At 38.9% G+C, this 18271-nt stretch overlaps 2 protein-coding genes across 2 annotated transcripts; one reads left to right on the forward strand and one right to left on the reverse strand.

The window, feature by feature from the left end:
• Positions 1 to 132: 132 nt before the first annotated feature.
• Positions 133 to 9218, reverse strand: ccdc80l2 (coiled-coil domain containing 80 like 2). Its single transcript, XM_032569736.1, has 12 exons — positions 8565 to 9218; positions 8400 to 8488; positions 6965 to 7138; positions 6712 to 6863; positions 5478 to 5786; positions 5135 to 5375; positions 4899 to 5055; positions 3551 to 3687; positions 3031 to 3182; positions 2695 to 2798; positions 1998 to 2078; positions 133 to 1862 (listed from the first exon to the last, which is right to left on the reverse strand). Exons 1-12 carry the CDS (start codon positions 8842 to 8844, stop codon positions 1528 to 1530), a joined length of 2211 nt encoding a protein of 736 aa, XP_032425627.1. The 5' UTR covers positions 8845 to 9218; the 3' UTR covers positions 133 to 1527.
• Positions 9219 to 10830: 1612 nt separating this feature from the next.
• On the forward strand, positions 10831 to 14324 carry LOC116723937 (piggyBac transposable element-derived protein 4-like). Its single transcript, XM_032569164.1, has 2 exons — positions 10831 to 11209; positions 12988 to 14324. The coding sequence occupies exon 2, from the start codon at positions 12990 to 12992 to the stop codon at positions 13797 to 13799; it is 810 nt and encodes a 269-aa protein (XP_032425055.1). The 5' UTR covers positions 10831 to 11209; positions 12988 to 12989; the 3' UTR covers positions 13800 to 14324.
• Positions 14325 to 18271: the final 3947 nt, after the last annotated feature.

Genomic DNA, 18271 nt, shown 5'->3' on the forward strand with positions numbered 1-18271 from the left:
TGGTGGTTTTTGAGACAGTTCATTTTCCAGACACCAAAAACATTAACTTAATGCCAAACAATGACTGGTTGTTTTTTAAGCTTTTGAACTGTTTTTAGAAGCAGTTGAGACCCAAATGGAAGTACAAAAGTCTGAAAAGAGTGGTTTTTATTAGGGCATGGCACAAAAATATGCCGTGTTATACTGCTGTGATGTAGAAACAGAAAACAGGTCTGATCCTATATAACCTTCACAGACTGTGGCCTCCTCAAGTACAGGAAAGCTTTAGCTTTCATATAAAAAAAACTTGTGTTTGTGTTATTTTCCTGGGAGACAGCAGTGACCAGAAGCTTGATCTGGCACAGTTCTCAAAGATTTCCTTCAGAACAAAATATCTACGATGATCCAACCCAGATTTGCAGATGAACCCATTTTTATTGCTATCATTTATTAACATTCCTGGAGTAGTCACCTTTTGTGAACCTTAGCTCAATTCAACATTACACTCCACATAGAGAGGCTTCCCACTGCCTGGCTTCATAAGGCCCTCTGCTCTCTCTGAGGGGGCTCAGTCCCAGATGGTTTCCACAGGTTTCCTCCCTCATCTTTGCACAGTCTTTAAGCAGACCTTCACCAGTTGTTGCCAGACTGTGAAGAGGCCTCAGCCACCATGTTTCTCTCTTAAATCACTATCAGAGATATCCTAACTGGAAAGACTTCAACAGGTTTATTATGAGGTCCAGGTGGCTACTTCATCAGCTTCTCTGTGAGACAAGATGATGAGGTGCCTCTGTTTTTCTTCTCTTAAACAAGTTTTTACTGAACTCCTTTTTCATACTTTAAATCAAAACAAACTCAGGATTTCCAAAGAAAAGTTGGAAGAGTTGCTGCCATAACTCCACATTTTGGAGACCAAAGTTGTTTGTAAGATTTGTTTTGAAAACAAAACACACATTTTCAAGCAAAGCCTAACTTACATTTATAGAATTACAACACTTCAACATAAGCCTCTTCTCTTCATTTACTTTAAACAATGAATGTGTTTGAGACAAATTGGACAGACGTGCTGCCAAAAATCACAATCCCCTCCTCCGCCTGGAATACAGCCTCTTTCCCCTGCTGCAAACAGCAGGTAAAATCAGAGCAAACAGCTTCACATAACAGATGGAGGTCAAGCATCTGTTCGTCATTTCTTTTGTCAACAAAACACTCCTTTTCTTTTTCTGTATCAAGTTTTTATTTAAAAATTTCTTATATATTTACCTGTAGTGTGCAGATTGTAAATCGTTCTTTTTACTTATTTTGCAACTTCACAATTTAGCTGCAATTCTGCATTTTTTTGCTGTGGTTTCTATCATGTCCAATTATAGTTATATGATGCTGTTAATGAGTCCTGAAGAAGTTTATTTGTACTTGTAGGTTGTGGATCAGTCAGTCTTTTTGGCATGAGTCCTCATGTATTCATCAAACAAATAGCATTATCCATCATAATCTATTAGGAATACATATGATGCTTTTCATGAATCCTCTAGGTTCAATGAAATCTAATTAGTTCTCTGATTGGTAATATAAGTATGTTTCTTCAGCCCGGTCTTCATCATAACCAGGATAGTGTCCTGCTTCACCGCCTCCTCTTCCTATGTCCTTGGGACACCGGATCCCCACACTCATCTGGAGGTTTGCTTCATGGATACGAAGCTCCATAGAGTCCACAAGGTCATAGATGTTGTCCAGGGACCACATAGGTGACGAGAACCATGCCTTGACATCGCTGTCCTTCCCCACAACCAACATGCTGAAGTAGTCCTTACTGATTTTCAGCTGTTCTCTCAGGTTGTTGACCACATCACGAGATAATGGCTCCACCTCACTTTGACTGCGACCTGGAGGAAAAAGGATGGAGTGAAAGCTTTTAATGGTAAAAATGATAATGAAATAAAGAACCAACAACTTTTTCACCTTGTACAGTTAATTTTTTTTAATATTGTTTATGCTCCAGCAAAACTAGAAATTATTACCATTTATAGGATATAGCTCAACAGTCCCTGAAGCTTTTTGTCCATTTCCAGTCAATTTCAACAGAGCAAAGTGTCGGATACCTGTGAAGAGAAGAAAGATCTCAGATTTAGCATTGAAGAGATTAATAATCCATCCATCCATCCATCCATCCAGCCAGCCATCCATCCATCTATCCATCCATTTGTAGTTTTTTAAGTGTTCATTTTTTTTCAAGTGTGCATTTTTTTGTCAAACAGTTGCCATACAGTCATATCAAAGACTGGTAAAGCTATGGAAATGAAATGAAGACTGTTAAAACTCAGGATATGCAGAAGTTGTGTATGCAAAAAAATCAGTATCATTCTTTGTATATATATTTTATGAAGGTCGCCTTCAGATTGTAGATGCACAGATACAGCAAGCACAAGTCCAACATTACACATCTCTTTATCCTTTCACAATGTTCCACTTGAAATGTAAAGTTCACAGGACTTTGTGGAACCAAAAGGACCTGGCCTACAACTAAACTAGGTATTTCAACATCATAAGTTGCAATTTATTTGAAATATTTTGAATGTGCTCTGTAAAGAAATCCACAACTAGACCAATTTAACTTGGAGTTACATTCCACAGAAAGATCCTTAAGTAGGTAAAATCACAACTGCTGATCACTCAAAGTGAAAGCTGAACTCAACCAAAATATTTCTATTTTATTACCCAGTTGACACTCTTGACCACTGAGAGCAGAAATCTGCTGTTGGAAAGAGTAATCGTCTTCTGAGGGAGCAGAAATCAGTAGCAGCCTCCGCTTAGACATAAATCTGTACAGAAATAAAAGTGCTATATTTAAATAATAACATCCACTGTTCTACTTGTACAACTGATAGCATTTATTAATCTTCTATAGAACAAAAAAATGATCCAACTAGAATTAAAGTCAATTTTTCATAATTAGATTGCATAAAATAAATAAATGCTAAACAAAATCTATGCACTCTATTTAAAAAAGTCATGCAAAGGATTCAGTCATCCTTTGCATGACTGAATGAGTACCTGAGTAGTGAGTTCTCAACCTCAGGTGCTTGTATGTCTTTGGAGCAAACAGCAGGGCTTTTCCTTTCTTTCTCTTTCTCAGAGTACCTGGAGGGAAAGTTGTCAATATACTCGAACAGAGCTGGGCTTGATGGAGGAGCCTCAAAGACTCTCTGAAGCAAAGATGAGGGCGAGTTAAAGAACAAAAAAGGAATAGACAACAAGAAAGTCCTATTTAGTTTAGTTGAATTTCATTAACACTGACTTTTATGTTAATGTTGCTTAATGTGACATGATCCAAAATTATAAAACTCAGATTGAAAATTTTTTACTGTAAAGCATTTTAGACTTTAATGAACTTAAACATTTTCACACAAATAATAATAAAAAAAACATTGTAGTATAGATTCCTGATCTTACCCTTACCCTAAATGTTGATGGTTATGATTATTTTAACACACCTCAATGTTAATATTTGTGAAAACAAGAAAACATGACTGCCAAACTGGAAGACACAAAGCTGAGTGAGGCATTCTCCTACTTTAGGTTTGATGTCATAATCCGTGACAGTCATTGAGAAAAGGTCGGAGGAGGACAAGCCGAGCTCTGCTCTTAACAGAGGGATCAGACGTGAGTCAAAGTCTTGCTCTGATTGATCCTTAAGAGGACGCTCAGACTCTGAAACACACATAGAAAAGACAAAATACCACGGCCAAACACTGAAACAGTAAGTCCCAAATCCACAAAACACAGCACAACATATTAAAACCTTCTCCACAGATCATGTCACTCTGTTGAGATAGTTAATCATGACACTGTTGAGTTCTTCTGAAAGATGTCAACTGAAGTGTAGCTGTCATTTTACAAGATTCAAACTAAACATGTGCTATGAAGCATATAGTATATATATATATATATATATGACTACTGCATTTATTTTTAATATGATATGTTCTTTGTAGGTCAACTAAAATCAAGCCAACACTAAGCTAAAGCTAAACACTGGTTTGCAAATATTTGCCAGATTTTACCGTCAAGCCAAAGAAAATAGGTTTAGGGTCTCAAAGATGAATGTATTTTATTACAAAGTAAAACAATAAAGGACTTTGTGTCCCAGGAGGGACTGTGGGTGGGTTAAATGCGTCTGAGTGACGGTGCTTGTGCCTGACCACCATCCAACCGTGACATCTGCCTCGCTCTTTCCAAGTACTGAGCCAGGACTGTGGGAGAATTAAAAGCTTTTTTTGTGTGCATGTTTCCACAAATAGAACAAAGTACTGATATATCCCAAACTTTGTTTTAAATATTCCCTTTTCAAGATATGATCAAGAGGAATTCCTTGATAAATATTGAAGGGCTGTGGTGTTTGGCCATATTTTCCATGGGTTCATACACTGCACAACACAGGGAATCCACTGTCCTTTGAATCTACATGCAAATAAGCAGTATTAACCCATTCGGGATGTATTTGACCCATAACTTTACCTGAGTTCCCCTAGCTGTCGGAGATGAACAGTACCATCTGGAATACCACTGACAAAAGTCTTTCAATAAATACATATATTAGCTTGATAAATTGAGTGTTGTTTTTTCCAGCAAAGAGTGAATGTTTCTACTCTAAATTTGTGTCCTCAGTTAACTTTCACTATATTGGGCTAAAGACGTCATAACAGATGGTAAAGACACTCTTTGTTAGTGCTTTATAGAAACACCGTATTTCATCCATGTCATGGTTTTCTAAAGCATATATAACACTCCCCTGTTAACCGAAGTTATTAATGGCAGGGGTTTTTTAGGTCTTTAAAATATCTTCAGAAACTTGAGTTAAACTCTGCTGAGGGACTATAACCAAATGATTTGAAGGCAAACGTTCAAAATATTTTCCCTACCGAGCTGCTGGTGCTGCACAGAGATCGTGGCGTCACTTCCTTCTCCCACAATGGTCGCCACGGTTATCTTCCTGATGGCGAGTTCACAGTGCTGCTTTTTGTTCTCCTCAATCTGCTGGATGTACAGAGTTGTGTCCCTGCTGGGCGTCGAGATCAGCTGGTGACCAAAAACAGAAACATTTGTTGGCAAAGGATTAAAATAAAGGGGCAAAATTGTTCTAATGCAAGTTTCTCACCATCAGCCTTCTGGACCTTCGCATACTGTCCAAAAATATTCTCAGAGCTGTTTTATCCTCTTCACTCACTTCTCTGCTGGATTTTTTCCCTCTTCCCTTTCCTTTCTTACCTTTCTTCCCTTTGCCCTTTTTCTTTGTGCTCTGTTTCTTCTCTGTCTCCGTCTTTATATTTGGTTCTTCTTTGTTTTTGGTGTTTTGTCCTCCATTTTTTTCCTTTCCTTTGTCAGTGGAAGAAGGAGGCCTGTAAGGACAAGAGAAAAACTCTACCAAAGGCATGTTCATCTAGCATTTTAATGCTCAATGTTCACTTCTTAGTAAAGCATAAAAATTTAACAAACATTACTTGTCTTTCTCCACTTTCTCATCAGTTTGTGGAACAGACTGGACTCCACTGGACACTTTGGAGGTTTCCAAGTTATCACTGTTTGACGCCTTTCCTCTTGTGGATCCAGCAGGCGTCTTACGAATCACAAACCTCGACTTGCCATTGAGTATATCCTGAATCTTGCTTCTCAGGGCAGCCTTTTTGTCCAAGGGTTGTCTTTGTGAAGCCACGACTGAAGTCACGTCTCCCGCTCTCTGGGGACTCAGCACCATCTTCTTCATCTTCTTTTTTCTTTTCATTACAACTTTCTTTTTTGTGGTTTTACACCTACAACAAAATCATAGTTAAAAATATATATAAAAAAGAGGTGAACTGTCAGATGACTAAACTCTTGATTGATTAAAAAAATTATAGAAGTGTATTTTTATGGCGTAATTACAGGCAAAATAATTTATAATTACCAAGCAAAGAATTTATTATTATTCATATATTACCATTACAAATAAATTAACATGACCATTGTTCATAATTCAATTCAGTAAGAAACTCAGAAGTCTGATAGTTTCAGCATAGACTTATTATTTCAATATTTTATTAGTTCACAATTCCTGTGATGTACTGCGCCTTAAAATAATTTAAGTTATCATCATCTATCATTACATAAAAATTGAAGAGGAAAAAGAGGTACTCTTCATACCATTCATATTGACTAAAGTTATGTTGACACATGCAGTTCATTAAAATAATTAGATAGTAAAATTATATTAATCATATTATATAACCATCTGTCATCAGTGGGATATGTTATCAGTGCAAATGTTCCCATATCTTATTAATTATATATAATTAGTTTTATTTTTAATTAGCTTGTGGGCATTTTTAATTCCCATTCTTTAAGTCATACATAATTAGATATAACATTTCTAAAAGCTTTTCTTTAGGGAATTTAATAGTCTTCTTACATATTTGTCTTTAGTGGGTTTTTATCTTTATTTGTGTTTCTACCATGCAAAATGCTTATCATGTAATTATTTACATGTTAACAGTTTATAAAAGAAAAAAGCTTTGAGATCATCTTTTTGCAAAAGCTGGTCAAAATAAACTTTCTTGAGTTGTAATGTTTAAACGTCTTTACTAACGTTTGCTAGAATAGCACCAATTCGTCTGTATGTCACATTTTTATGTCTGATTTAAAAAAACTTTCAACAGGTTTTAAGTTTCTCACTAAACCAGTGTTGTCCACTGACAAAACCTTAAGTTTGATCCTTTTCTGGTCATCTTCTCCAGTTTCCTCACTGGGAACTGATCAATGAGCTCCAAAATTGCCTCAACACGGACTGGATAAGGAAAACGTTCGCTGACCTGGAGGTTCTTCTTCATGACCAGTATGGTGAAGGTTTGCTCCTGAAATATTTCAGATAAAGCACAACTTACAGTAAGCTAGAGGCAAGTAAAACTGATACAGAAGCAAAAACAGCAAAAAGAAGGTCTGTTTTCAGTTTTACTTGGCTGGAAAGCTCCAGGTAATGAAGCAGTTTGGTAACAGTGTCAGGATCCAGGTTCTCCACAGTTGCATCTCCTTGAAAAGTTGTTTTCTGGATGCGACCTTCCATCATGGCATTCTGGATGATGGTTATGATGAAAGTGTCTCTTTCTGCTAAACGGCAGTTCAGCCCTTTCTGAAAACAACACAGGAGAAAAACAGGCCAAAGCTGTTTGAAAGGTTTCCATTCACTCTTATCATTCACGTTCAAAGAATTCATTTTTAAAGTGGCTTTGATCAGTAGTTCTTGAGGCTGTCTCGAGTCAAAATATGCCCTTGTAGCTTTGCTTTGTTTTCACTTGTTTTCTCTCTAGTCTTTGAAAGCAGCAGATGTGCAGTCTGCTGTAAAGAAATGGGGAATGCTGGAGTACTAGAGCAGATGTGTCAGCCCTTTATGAAAAACTAACTCAAGGAAATGAACAGGATCTTAGTGTCATGTTTGTAAAAAAACCCAGAAAGCACCCCACACAGGAACTGAGCAATGCATCATTCTTTAGTTGACCATCAACGGCAGATCACGTTATTGATTTTAAATGAATTACATAAATAAGATAAATAAGGTGTACATTGTGTCCAGGAAACTGTGCTCACAGGCTTTAAGATGCTTTGAAAGGAAATGGCACAAGATCACTTGAAAATATTATGAGAAGGACCTCCTCCTTAGAAGAAAAATATGAAGAAGCAAGAGACAGTTTCAGCAAAAACTGTATAAATAACTCAGTAAGAAGACTGAAAATGTCCAAAAATGTCCAAATGAATATATGTTTGGACATTTAGAATGGTCACTAAGCAGAAAACCAAGCAATTTTGATAAGCTCTCTAGCTTACAACAGGAACCCTTTTATGCTGGTTTCCCTGATCCAAGTTACAGATTATTGAATAGAATACAAGACAGGCAATCATCAGTAACTCCTGTTCCACCATCATCCAGTTCAGCAATATCCAGGAGTTCTCAAAATATTGGCCACTGTATTTTTATTTTGAGGAAAACTTGTTTGAAAAACTGTCCCTAAACAACAGATTTTTTAGTTGTTTGTGCTTTTGTTGTTAATCAAACTTAATTCAGAATTTAAAAAGGGGTCAGTCAGTTTATTTAGCTGTTCTTTTTTAATTTTTTAATTTTTATTTTTACCTCTTTAAACATTTTAAGCCATCATTTGAATATTGCATTTTGTTTTTACTCAGTTTATGATATCAGAATGTGTTTCCCAGTCCATCAAGAAAGAATAAATCTGCAAGGGATCAAGCCTCTTTTCATACCACTGTACTGTATATTATATTTACAGCTTACAGCTGGATTTAACTCATGAGATTTTTACAAGATTGTCCAAGTACCAGAAGTATTAATTGTAACACATTTTGAAAACCTTGGTATTATGAATTCTTCAGCAAATTACCTGCTCCATGTCTTCAAGCTGTTTTTCCATCATCCGTAGGTAGTTATCATTGTGTGATGGAGCAGTTATCACCCACAGCCGCTTCTTACCTGGAGGGAACATTGAGGTTGAATAAAGTGTAAGTAGGCAAATGGATGCATCAGCTGATTAGTTAACTTCTCCTGCCTGCAAAGTCAGCCAGGAAATCCAGCTCAGGAGCCAAGTTGGATGATGGTTCCCTGACTCCTCTGTTTTCTTCATGTTCTCTGTCCTCTTCCAGTCCAAGTCCATGTTCAATTCCAGCTGGGAGATCTGAGTAATCTCCCCAGTCTCTCACATTTGGGTCCAAATCAGCCTTTGGCTTACTTCCAGGAATGCCTGCCCAGGCTGTGATCAAACTTGTGCAGCTGAGGCTCCACAAAGCAAGTAGTGACACAAGGTGGTGTGAAGTATACAAATGCAACATCTTTACTGATATGGCTGAAACCGAATTTGATCATGCGTCAGAGCTCCGCTGCTGCTGGTAAAATGTCATCTGGGATAAAAAATCTGCAGTTCTTATGTTGCTTTCTCCACTGTTCGTTCTCGGAAAACAGAGCAGCATTCAAAACACAGTGGAAGGAAATCCCAGTCACACAAATGATTAAAAAAACAAGAAAATTCACAAAAACCTTGAGTTAATACGTTTCAAACCTTTGCATTCCGAACCTCAAAGCCCCTCTGAGCATTGCAGAACTTTGCATTCTGAAAAAAACAAGCGAATCAAATGTGGAATCTGGAAAGGACAGCAAAGACTGCTGGGATCCTAACTCCTCTCACTAGCCAAGAAACTGATTCTCATTCACAGACACACTCCTGGTTCACATTATAGCCCAGGCTTGTTAACAGGAAACTCCTGGAATTTTCTGCAACTTCAAAGACTTTTCTTGAGAAAAAAAAAAAATCACTCACTGTCTCTCTTTCTCTCTCTCACTCTTATATTCATGCATGCACATACATTATCTGTGTCTGAACAAGACACATTTTTGTTTATTTTCAATCCAACAACCGTCACAAACACAGATGCACTCTAACCAGTGCTCCAATAAATGCACATGTGCACATTTGCACTTAACACTGATTCAGAACACTGCTGCTCGCGTTCTCACCAAAACCAGGAAAATGCAGCACATCAACACAGTTTCAAAGTCAGTGTTGTATAGTAACGAAGTAAAAATACTTCACTACTTTACTTAAGTATATTTTGGAGTACTTCATACTTTCCTCGAGTATGAAAATTTTTGATGACTTTCACTTTTACTTCACTATATTTCCGAACTTAATTGCGTACTTTTACTCCGATACATTTTCAATGTGTGGTTTAGTTACTCGTTACAAAACAGCGAGAGAGAGAAACGCAAGTGTTTTGACCCCACCTACTGATTAGCAAGTAGCAAGTAGGCTACCGAACAAAGTTGGTATCCTACTTGCCTGGGCTTGTTCATCACCTCCAATAGGATACACCTGTTTCGCTTCTCCCATTAAACACAAAGCAAGTCTCGCAATCAGCAGCAGCCACATGGAGGAGGAGACGGAGACCACAACGACTGCAACTACGTCGGACACGGCTCCAGGGGAACCACCAGCTGGTGATGAGAGCCCATGGCCTTATTTAAACACAATACATTCTTTCGTGGGTGTTAAAGATTCGTCGTACCGCATGCAGTGTATGTTATTCCTGCCCGAAGATGTGGAAATTCTATCTTACAAAAACTCCCCGTCCAACTTGAAGAAACACATCGAGGTAACTTCTTATGAAATGGTTATAATCCTCTTGTTTCAGTAACTATAGCTTGGTCACTAGACACTACTGTATTGTGAAATCTTGACCATAAATGAACTTTGTTTGGCATTGTTTCAGTTCCACACGTGGTGTATTTAGCTTAGGCCTAATGTTGACTGTAGCAGGCTACCTAGACTCCTCTGTTCAAGGGGGGACAGAAGCCATAGCGATAGCAATTTAGACTAAATTTAACGAATATAGGAAAGGCATGCAAGTTCAAAACCAGGTTTACAGATGCCAATAAGCTGCATTTCCCTCCCAATTCTTTTTTTCTTTTGCATAATGACCAGTTGTGTGCACCACCTACTGACTGTAGCATTGACTGATTCACTGATTTGTGAAGTAGAGTAATCGTAACAGCTCTTTTTCTTCATGTTGGCCGCATTTTCTGTACTATTTATTTTTCTCATTTTCAGCACTGACCTTACTTGAAGGGAAAACTTAAGGCTTACAAAAACTTTGTATTTTCTGTCCTGGAGGGTATACTAAGAAGCTGGTTCAGTTGTAAAGCAGGTTAAGTTAACCTTGTGCTATAGGTAAATCACCTAATTTTCTTAACTAAATGATGATGATGCAGGTATATCTATTAGCAGGTTTAATTTTGCCTGCACTTGGTTGGGTACATTATTTTAACCCTTTGATGCAAAACATGGGTCAAAAGTGACCCGGCTGAGTTTTTATCTTCTATATCTTTGCAATAAATTAATTTCATCATTCAGTATTCTAGGTATTCCTCAATTAACTTGTTTTTGATCATCATACATCCTTAATTAATTTTTTCCTTTCTTACTTTTTGAACAAAAACCCTTTTTGTATCACTACCCTTCTAATGCACAAAATGGGTCAAAAACGACCCGCATTCATTTTCCAGGTTACTTCATGTATGGTTGAGTGTTTCTATGATATACTTTTGAAATAAATTAATTTTATCATTTACTTTTCCAGATATGCAGTAAATATCTTGTTTTTGTTTACCACAAATCATCATTTTTATTTTTTCTTTCTTAAGTTATGAACAATCGCTTCGAGGCGATTCTGGTCCACCATCCGGCGTCTCAGGGGGGGGAAGCGGTGCAGCACCAACACTGTTTATAGTGGGGATGGTGTGCTGCTGACCTCTACTCGGGACGTTGTGGGCCGGTGGGCAGAGTACTTCGAAGACCTCCTCAATCCCACCAACATGCCTTCCACTGAGGAAGCGGAGCCTGGGGACTCTGGGTTGGGCTCTCCAATCTCTGGGGACGAGGTCGCCGAGGTGGTTAAAAAGCTCCTCGGTGGCAGGGCCCCGGGGGTGGATGAGATCCGCCCGGAGTTTCTTAAGGCTCTGGATGTTGTAGGGTTGTGTTGGTTGACGCGACTCTGCAATGTCGCATGGACATCGGGGGCAGTTCCCCTGGATTGGCAGACTGGGGTGGTGGTCCCCCTGTTCAAAAAGGGGGACCGGAGGGTGTGCTCCAATTATAGAGGGGTCACACTCTTAAGCCTCCCTGGCAAGGTCTATTCAGGGGTCCTGGAGAGGAGGGTCCGTCGGATAGTCGAACCTCGGATTCAGGAAGAGCAGTGTGGTTTTCGTCCTGGTCGTGGAACGCTGGACCAGCTCTACACCCTCGGCAGGGTCCTGGAGGGTGCATGGGAGTTCGCCCAACCAGTCTACATGTGTTTTGTGGACCTGGAGAAGGCGTTCGACCGTGTCCCTCGGGGAGCCCTGTGGGGGGTTCTCCGGGAGTATGGGGTACCGGGCCCTTTGATACGGGCTGTCAGGTCCCTGTATGACCGGTGTCAGAGTCTGGTCCGCATTGCCGGCAGTAAGTCGGGCTCGTTTCCGGTGAGAGTTGGACTCCGCCAGGGCTGCCCTTTGTCACCGATTCTGTTCATCACTTTCATGGACAGAATTTCTAGGCGCAGCCAAGGTGTTGAGGGGATCCGATTTGGTGGCCTTAGGATCTCATCTCTGCTTTTTGCAGACGATGTGGTCCTTTTGGCTTCATCAGATCGTGATCTGCAGCTCTCGCTGGAGCGGTTCGCAGCCGAGTGTGACGCGGCCGGGATGAGGATCAGTGCCTCCAAATCCGAGGCCATGGTCTTGAGCCGGAAAAGGGTAGAGTGCCTTCTCCGGGTCAGGGGGGGTGTCCTGCCCCAAGTGGAGGAGTTTAAGTATCTCGGGATCTTGTTCACGAATGGGGGAAGAAGGGAGCGGGAGATCGACAGGCGGATTGGCGCAGCGTCTGCTGTCAAGCGGGCGCTGTACCGGTCCGTCGTGGTGAAGAGAGAGCTGAGCCAAAAAGCGAAGCTCTCGATTTACCGGTCGATCTACGTTCCCACCCTCATCTATGGTCATGAGCTTTGGGTCATGACCGAAAGAACGAGATCGCGGATACAAGCGGCCGAAATGGGTTTTCTCCGTAGGGTGGCTGGGCTCTCCCTTAGAGATAGGGTGAGAAGCTCAGTCATCCGGGAGGGACTCAGAGTAGAGCCGCTGCTCCTTCACATCGAGAGGAGCCAGTTGAGGTGGCTCGGGCATCTGGTCAGGATGCCTCCTAGACGCCTCCCTGGTGAGGTGTTCCGGGCACGTCCCACCGGGAGGAGGCCCCGGGGAAGACCCAGGACACGCTGGAGGGACTATGTCTCTCGGCTGGCCTGGGAACGCCTCGGGATTCCCCCGGAGGAGCTAGAAGAAGTGGCTGGGGAGAGGGAAGTCTGGGCCTCCCTTCTGAAGCTGCTACCCCCGCGACCCGACCTCGGATAAGCGGAAGAAGATGGATGGATGGATGGATGGATGGATGGAAGTTATGAACAAGCACAGCTTTTGTAATTCTACATGGACAATGGACAACTTTTTCACCAGTGTCCCTCTGGCTGAGAAGCTCCTCAAGAACAATCTGACCATCATTGGGACTCTTCGCCAGAACAAGCCTGACATACCATCTATCATGAAGCCATCCAAATCACGGGAGCTTCATAGCTCGGAATTTGGATTCCATGGCAACATGACCATGGTGAGCTATGTGCAGAAGAAAGGAAAGGCTGTTGTCCTACTGAGCACCATGCATGATGACAAAGCAGTGGATAACAGCAGTCAGAAGAAGAAACCAGAAGTGATCCAGTACTACAATAAAACGAAAGGAGGAGTGGACACAATGGATCAAATAGTTAGCAACTACACATGTCTGCGGAGAACAAGGAGGTGGCCCATGGTTCTCTGGTACAATATGCTGGATGGTGCCACACTCAATGCCTACACCAACTTCAGTGCACAACACCCTGATTATATGGGTGGTGCGAATAATGCACGGCTACTATTTATCAAGGAGCTGGGCAAAGAGCTCGTCATGCCACATATGAAGAGGCGCATGGAGGGCACACCCAAACTCCAGAAGCATATTATTGAGGCAATGGGAAGGTGTGGGTTAAAAAAAGACACAGCCACCACTCAGCTACAAGAGGACATCAGACAGGAGGGCCAAAGGAAGAGGAAGAGGTGCGCGATCTGCCCAGTTTCGAAAGACAGAAAAGCTAACAGCTGGTGTTCCCAGTGCACTAGGCCGGTGTGCAAGGAGCACAAAAAATTAGTGATCATTTGTGAGGCATGCAAAAATTGAGATGGCAGTTTGTGTTCTACTAATGTGTTCAGTTGTGTTTTATTTTGTTTGGTCACATTTCACCAGTTTACAGTTGTTCAACCACAGATAAAGTTCAGTGCAATAGCTGTTATCTGTTATCAGGATTTATGTGTATGTGTGATAAAATGACAAACGTGTTGCAAGTATTAAACAAATAACTGTTTGGCCCCATTCACTGCTAAAGTAATTACTTGAAACATTGTTTTTTATAGTATTAAGACATTTAATTTTAAATCACACTTGGATGACCCATGTATAGTACTATAAAAATTATTTTTGTTCATAAAGTAGGAAATAAAAAAAATAATTAATGATCTGTGGTAATTAAAAACAATATATTTAAAGAATACTTGGAATATTCAATCATAAAATGAATTGATTTCGAAACACAGAGCAAAGAAAAACTCAGTCAGCATGAAATAACATGGAAAATGAATGCGGGTCATTTTTGACCCATGTTGTGCATTAGAAGGGGTGTACATATGTTGTGCATCAAAGGGTTAAGTGTATTTGACAAGTTTACCAAAATATAAAAAATGTCATTCAAACTGCATTTGCTTTGTTTTACTTTTTACTTGTACTTTTCATTACATTACTTGAGTACATCCATTTTTACAGTAATTTCCATACTTAAGTACAAGAAGTTTCAGATACTTTAAGACTTTAACTCAAGTAACATTTCAGTCAGTGACTTGGACTTTTACCAAAGTCATATTTTGGAGAGGTACCTATACTTTTACTTGACTCTGAGATTTCAGTACTTTATACAACTTTGAATCAAAGTTTTTGAAAGCATTTTGAACTACATTGCTGTATACCCAAATAAACTTGAACTTGTATATGTCAAAGAAGCTTGTTGTTGCACAACTTAAGTCAGAAAGTTGGTCAGAGTGAAAGGAACTAGCCTGCGACACATTTAATCAAGAGAGCAGATATTCACATGCAGAGTGTTCCCTGGAAACAAATGCAGAGCTAAGAAAATGTTAGATTAAAAAATTAGTACCACTTATCTTGTGAGTGATGAAACTTGTTTGACATATTTAGGGATTTTAATTAGAAAAGAAGATAATTTGCTGATTGTCTTGTTCAATAGAGGAAAGCAACTGAGAAATGAAGCTTACAAAAGTGACCAGAGGGAGAAAAGAAGCAGGAAGTTCACTCTTCAGCCAGATGTCCAAAAATGGTGACAGAAAGGGAAATGACAGTAAACCCATAAATACACTCAAATATGAGAACAGATGGTGAATATGAAAAAAGTTCAAGCGGGATAAAACATGCTGACTATAAAAGAAAAACTTGCGCAAAGCCAAATTAGTCTTTAAGAATTAGTTCCAAAACAAAGCAAACGATTCTTTCACAGTTGCACCCCACAATGTTTAACCTCATATATGTGTATCACCAAATGCAAAAATATTGTAGAGTACTCAATAATACACCATAAAATCAGGAGACATATTTAGTTTGACCCAAGTTGCATCCAAAAAGTAGTTTTTCACAAATTGTACATTTTGTTTTCGTGTTTATGTGATGCATTGTGTATTTAATCTGTATTTTGTATCTGTGATTTGTTTCTTCTTTAATTATTCATTTTTATATTTTCCAGAAAGGTAAATTCAATTACTCTTTGTATGAGTACGTATTTATTTTAATTTCAATGCCTAAACTATGCAAAAACAAAAAAAAAAAGCTTGCAGCAAAGAAACTCGGCACAAGCCAACAACACAGCTGATAGTTCTTGAAATGTTTACATACTGAACGACACAGAACTTGGCCTTCAAGATTCAAGATTTACTTTATTGTAATTCAGCACCACCTCAAAGATACAATGCAGAATGAAATTATGTTGCACAAGTTTCATATATTTTTTTAAATAAAAACGCAAAAAATACTACAGTTTCCAAAAGAAACAGGTTGATGAACAGATGCCCCATTTTCTCCCGACAACTGTCGCCATACTTATTTGAAAACCATGCAGTAGATCAGTGTTTTTCAACTCTGGTCCTCAAGGCACACTGCCCTGCATGATTAACAGGCTTTCGCTGAATTGCAATCATCTAAATGGGGTGTGTTGAAGCAGGGAAACATCTGAAACATCCAGGTCAATATGCCTTGACGACCAGGGTTGAGAAACACTGCAGTAGATAGTGACTGGAAAGAACTAACAACTTTCAGATTGCAACACAACTACTATTCTTGTTTAACCTCACTCACTCTGGGTGTTATTGAGCTTATCAGAGCCGAAACGAAAAATAGATGTCGTGTCAAAGGATGTTTAACTGAATGTGGAAACTTTGAGGAGTGATCTGCTGATCGTCTGGTCGAATATTTATTCTTGCTGAGCAGAAAGTGCTAATAACATACTAGTTCTCCTTTGTAAAATTTAATTATTTATAAATAAACACAGGCTTATTTTGTTTGTTCCAGTTCGGTGTTATTTGAAACAGCTACAAGCTAGATGTGCATGGAAGAAAATATCATTGAGTGCTAGGTTACAATTGAGCCAAAACCGCTTTTAATAAAGATGGTAAATATATTCTTCCGCTTGCCCCTTGAACTCAAAGTGGTGTCTCAATCTGTTCATTTTTTATAGTTTCTAACTGAAAAAAAACCAGACAATTTGTTTAGAAGAGCTATCTGAGGGTGCAATGCTAGAACAAGAAGCAAGAAAAGCAACTATGCATTCTTTCCTCAGCGCCTGATAAAGAGAACCAGATGATCATGTGAAAGTTGAAGAATACAGTCAATACAGTTCTCTTCTGTCCTGCAAGTTTTAAGTGTGTCAGAGTTCAAACACAAACCAATGTGTGCAGTATATAAAGTTATTAAACCAGGGCTATTTTGCATATGAGGGACAAGACTGCAGTGGACAAAAACAGACAGATGGAAACAGCAGGATCACCCGTGAAAACCTTATCTCAGGCACATTTATTGCGTCTGAGGCCAAAGAAAGGGTAACATGAAATGTGATGTGGGATTTAAATATTAAAATCTTCCAAGAAATGACAAAGAAGTTTCCAAAAAGGAAAGAAAATAATTTCAGAATATAGGTAGTGCATTGATCATTATACCACCCACTTAGTATTTTCTTCATTGGAACAGAACATTTTGCAACACACTGATAAAAATATCCTGTCATTGGGATATCATCCCATGAAACTCCTGTGTGTTTCCTAAAAATACCTCCTCAAACAGTGAAAAAATTTATGTTTGTTTACAAAAATATTTTAAACATCAGAAACACTAATGAAACCTTGCATTTAGTTTCAGTTTGTGCTTTTTACAGTATGACATTTTGAAAAATGTGTTTTGTCCCATTGTACGTTTTAGCAACAAACCATTTGTGGTTCTAAAATGTGTCATATTTGAGATACTGAACCTCACTATTGGAACGTGTTGTCTCAAAGTGTGCCACTATTGGCAACTATCAAAAAGGAATAGAAAATGTTTAGCCTAATTTGTGATTGTGGATGTTTAATGATTTTTTAAAATTTTGTTTGTCTATAAATACAAAATTAAACTCAGAAGCTGTGCCTTTTCTTATGGAGTGCTGTATCTTCGTACTGTTGATCGCAACTGAATGACGATACAGGGTGTGGATGACTGGCAAGACTATACCATGATAGTACCATGATGTCTTATGTAGCAGAACAATGATCTAAAAGAAACTCAACAGCAGGCCAACCTCTGAATGCCTCAAAAACCAAACAAGAATCCTTATTAGAGTGGCCTAGTCAAAGTCTGGACTCTAAATCTAAATGAGATGCTGTGATGTGACCTTTAAAAGGTAATTTATGATCAAAGTCTCTCCAGTTTAGCCTGAATAAAACTATTTTCCAACGTAGAGAGAACTGATATCTCTCCATAGTGATTAAAAGTTTCTTTGCAAGTTGCTTAAAGTAAGATGTTTCTGCCAAGTATGGCACAGCCAGTTTGCTTTAGGAATACATTTAACATGAGATACCAGGTTGGTTTGTGCAGCTTCTTTTCCCCTTAATAAATGAAATTGTCATTTGTACTAAGAATAAGGATCATTTTTTCACATTTGTTTTGTCTTTCATCTCCTTATAAACATAATATGAAAAGTGAATCGATGGCTGGTCCAGAACGCGGAACAAAATGTTCTTCATAGTTTGGGCTATAATAAAGCGACACACCGTGGAAGGATATGGACGTGCACCTTCAGTACAATTTATTTTGAAATGACCTGCAATATTTGACTTGGAGTATTTTTGACTAATGCGTTCATTGGGGAGTTTCTCTATAATTATCTATCTGTTTATATCTATGTAGTGCAGTTTTCATTTTACAGTTTACATTTACGTCAAATCTAGCCTCAGAACATGCTTTCCGCATCGTTTAATAAATGTAATAACATTCAAAATTATTACATTTTCACTTTAATTATAAGGAACTGAAATACACAAGCTACGACAGGTTTTTTTTTTTTTTTT

Source organism: Xiphophorus hellerii, chromosome 8, assembly GCF_003331165.1.
Source record: "Xiphophorus hellerii strain 12219 chromosome 8, Xiphophorus_hellerii-4.1, whole genome shotgun sequence".
NCBI lineage: Eukaryota > Metazoa > Chordata > Actinopteri > Cyprinodontiformes > Poeciliidae > Xiphophorus > Xiphophorus hellerii.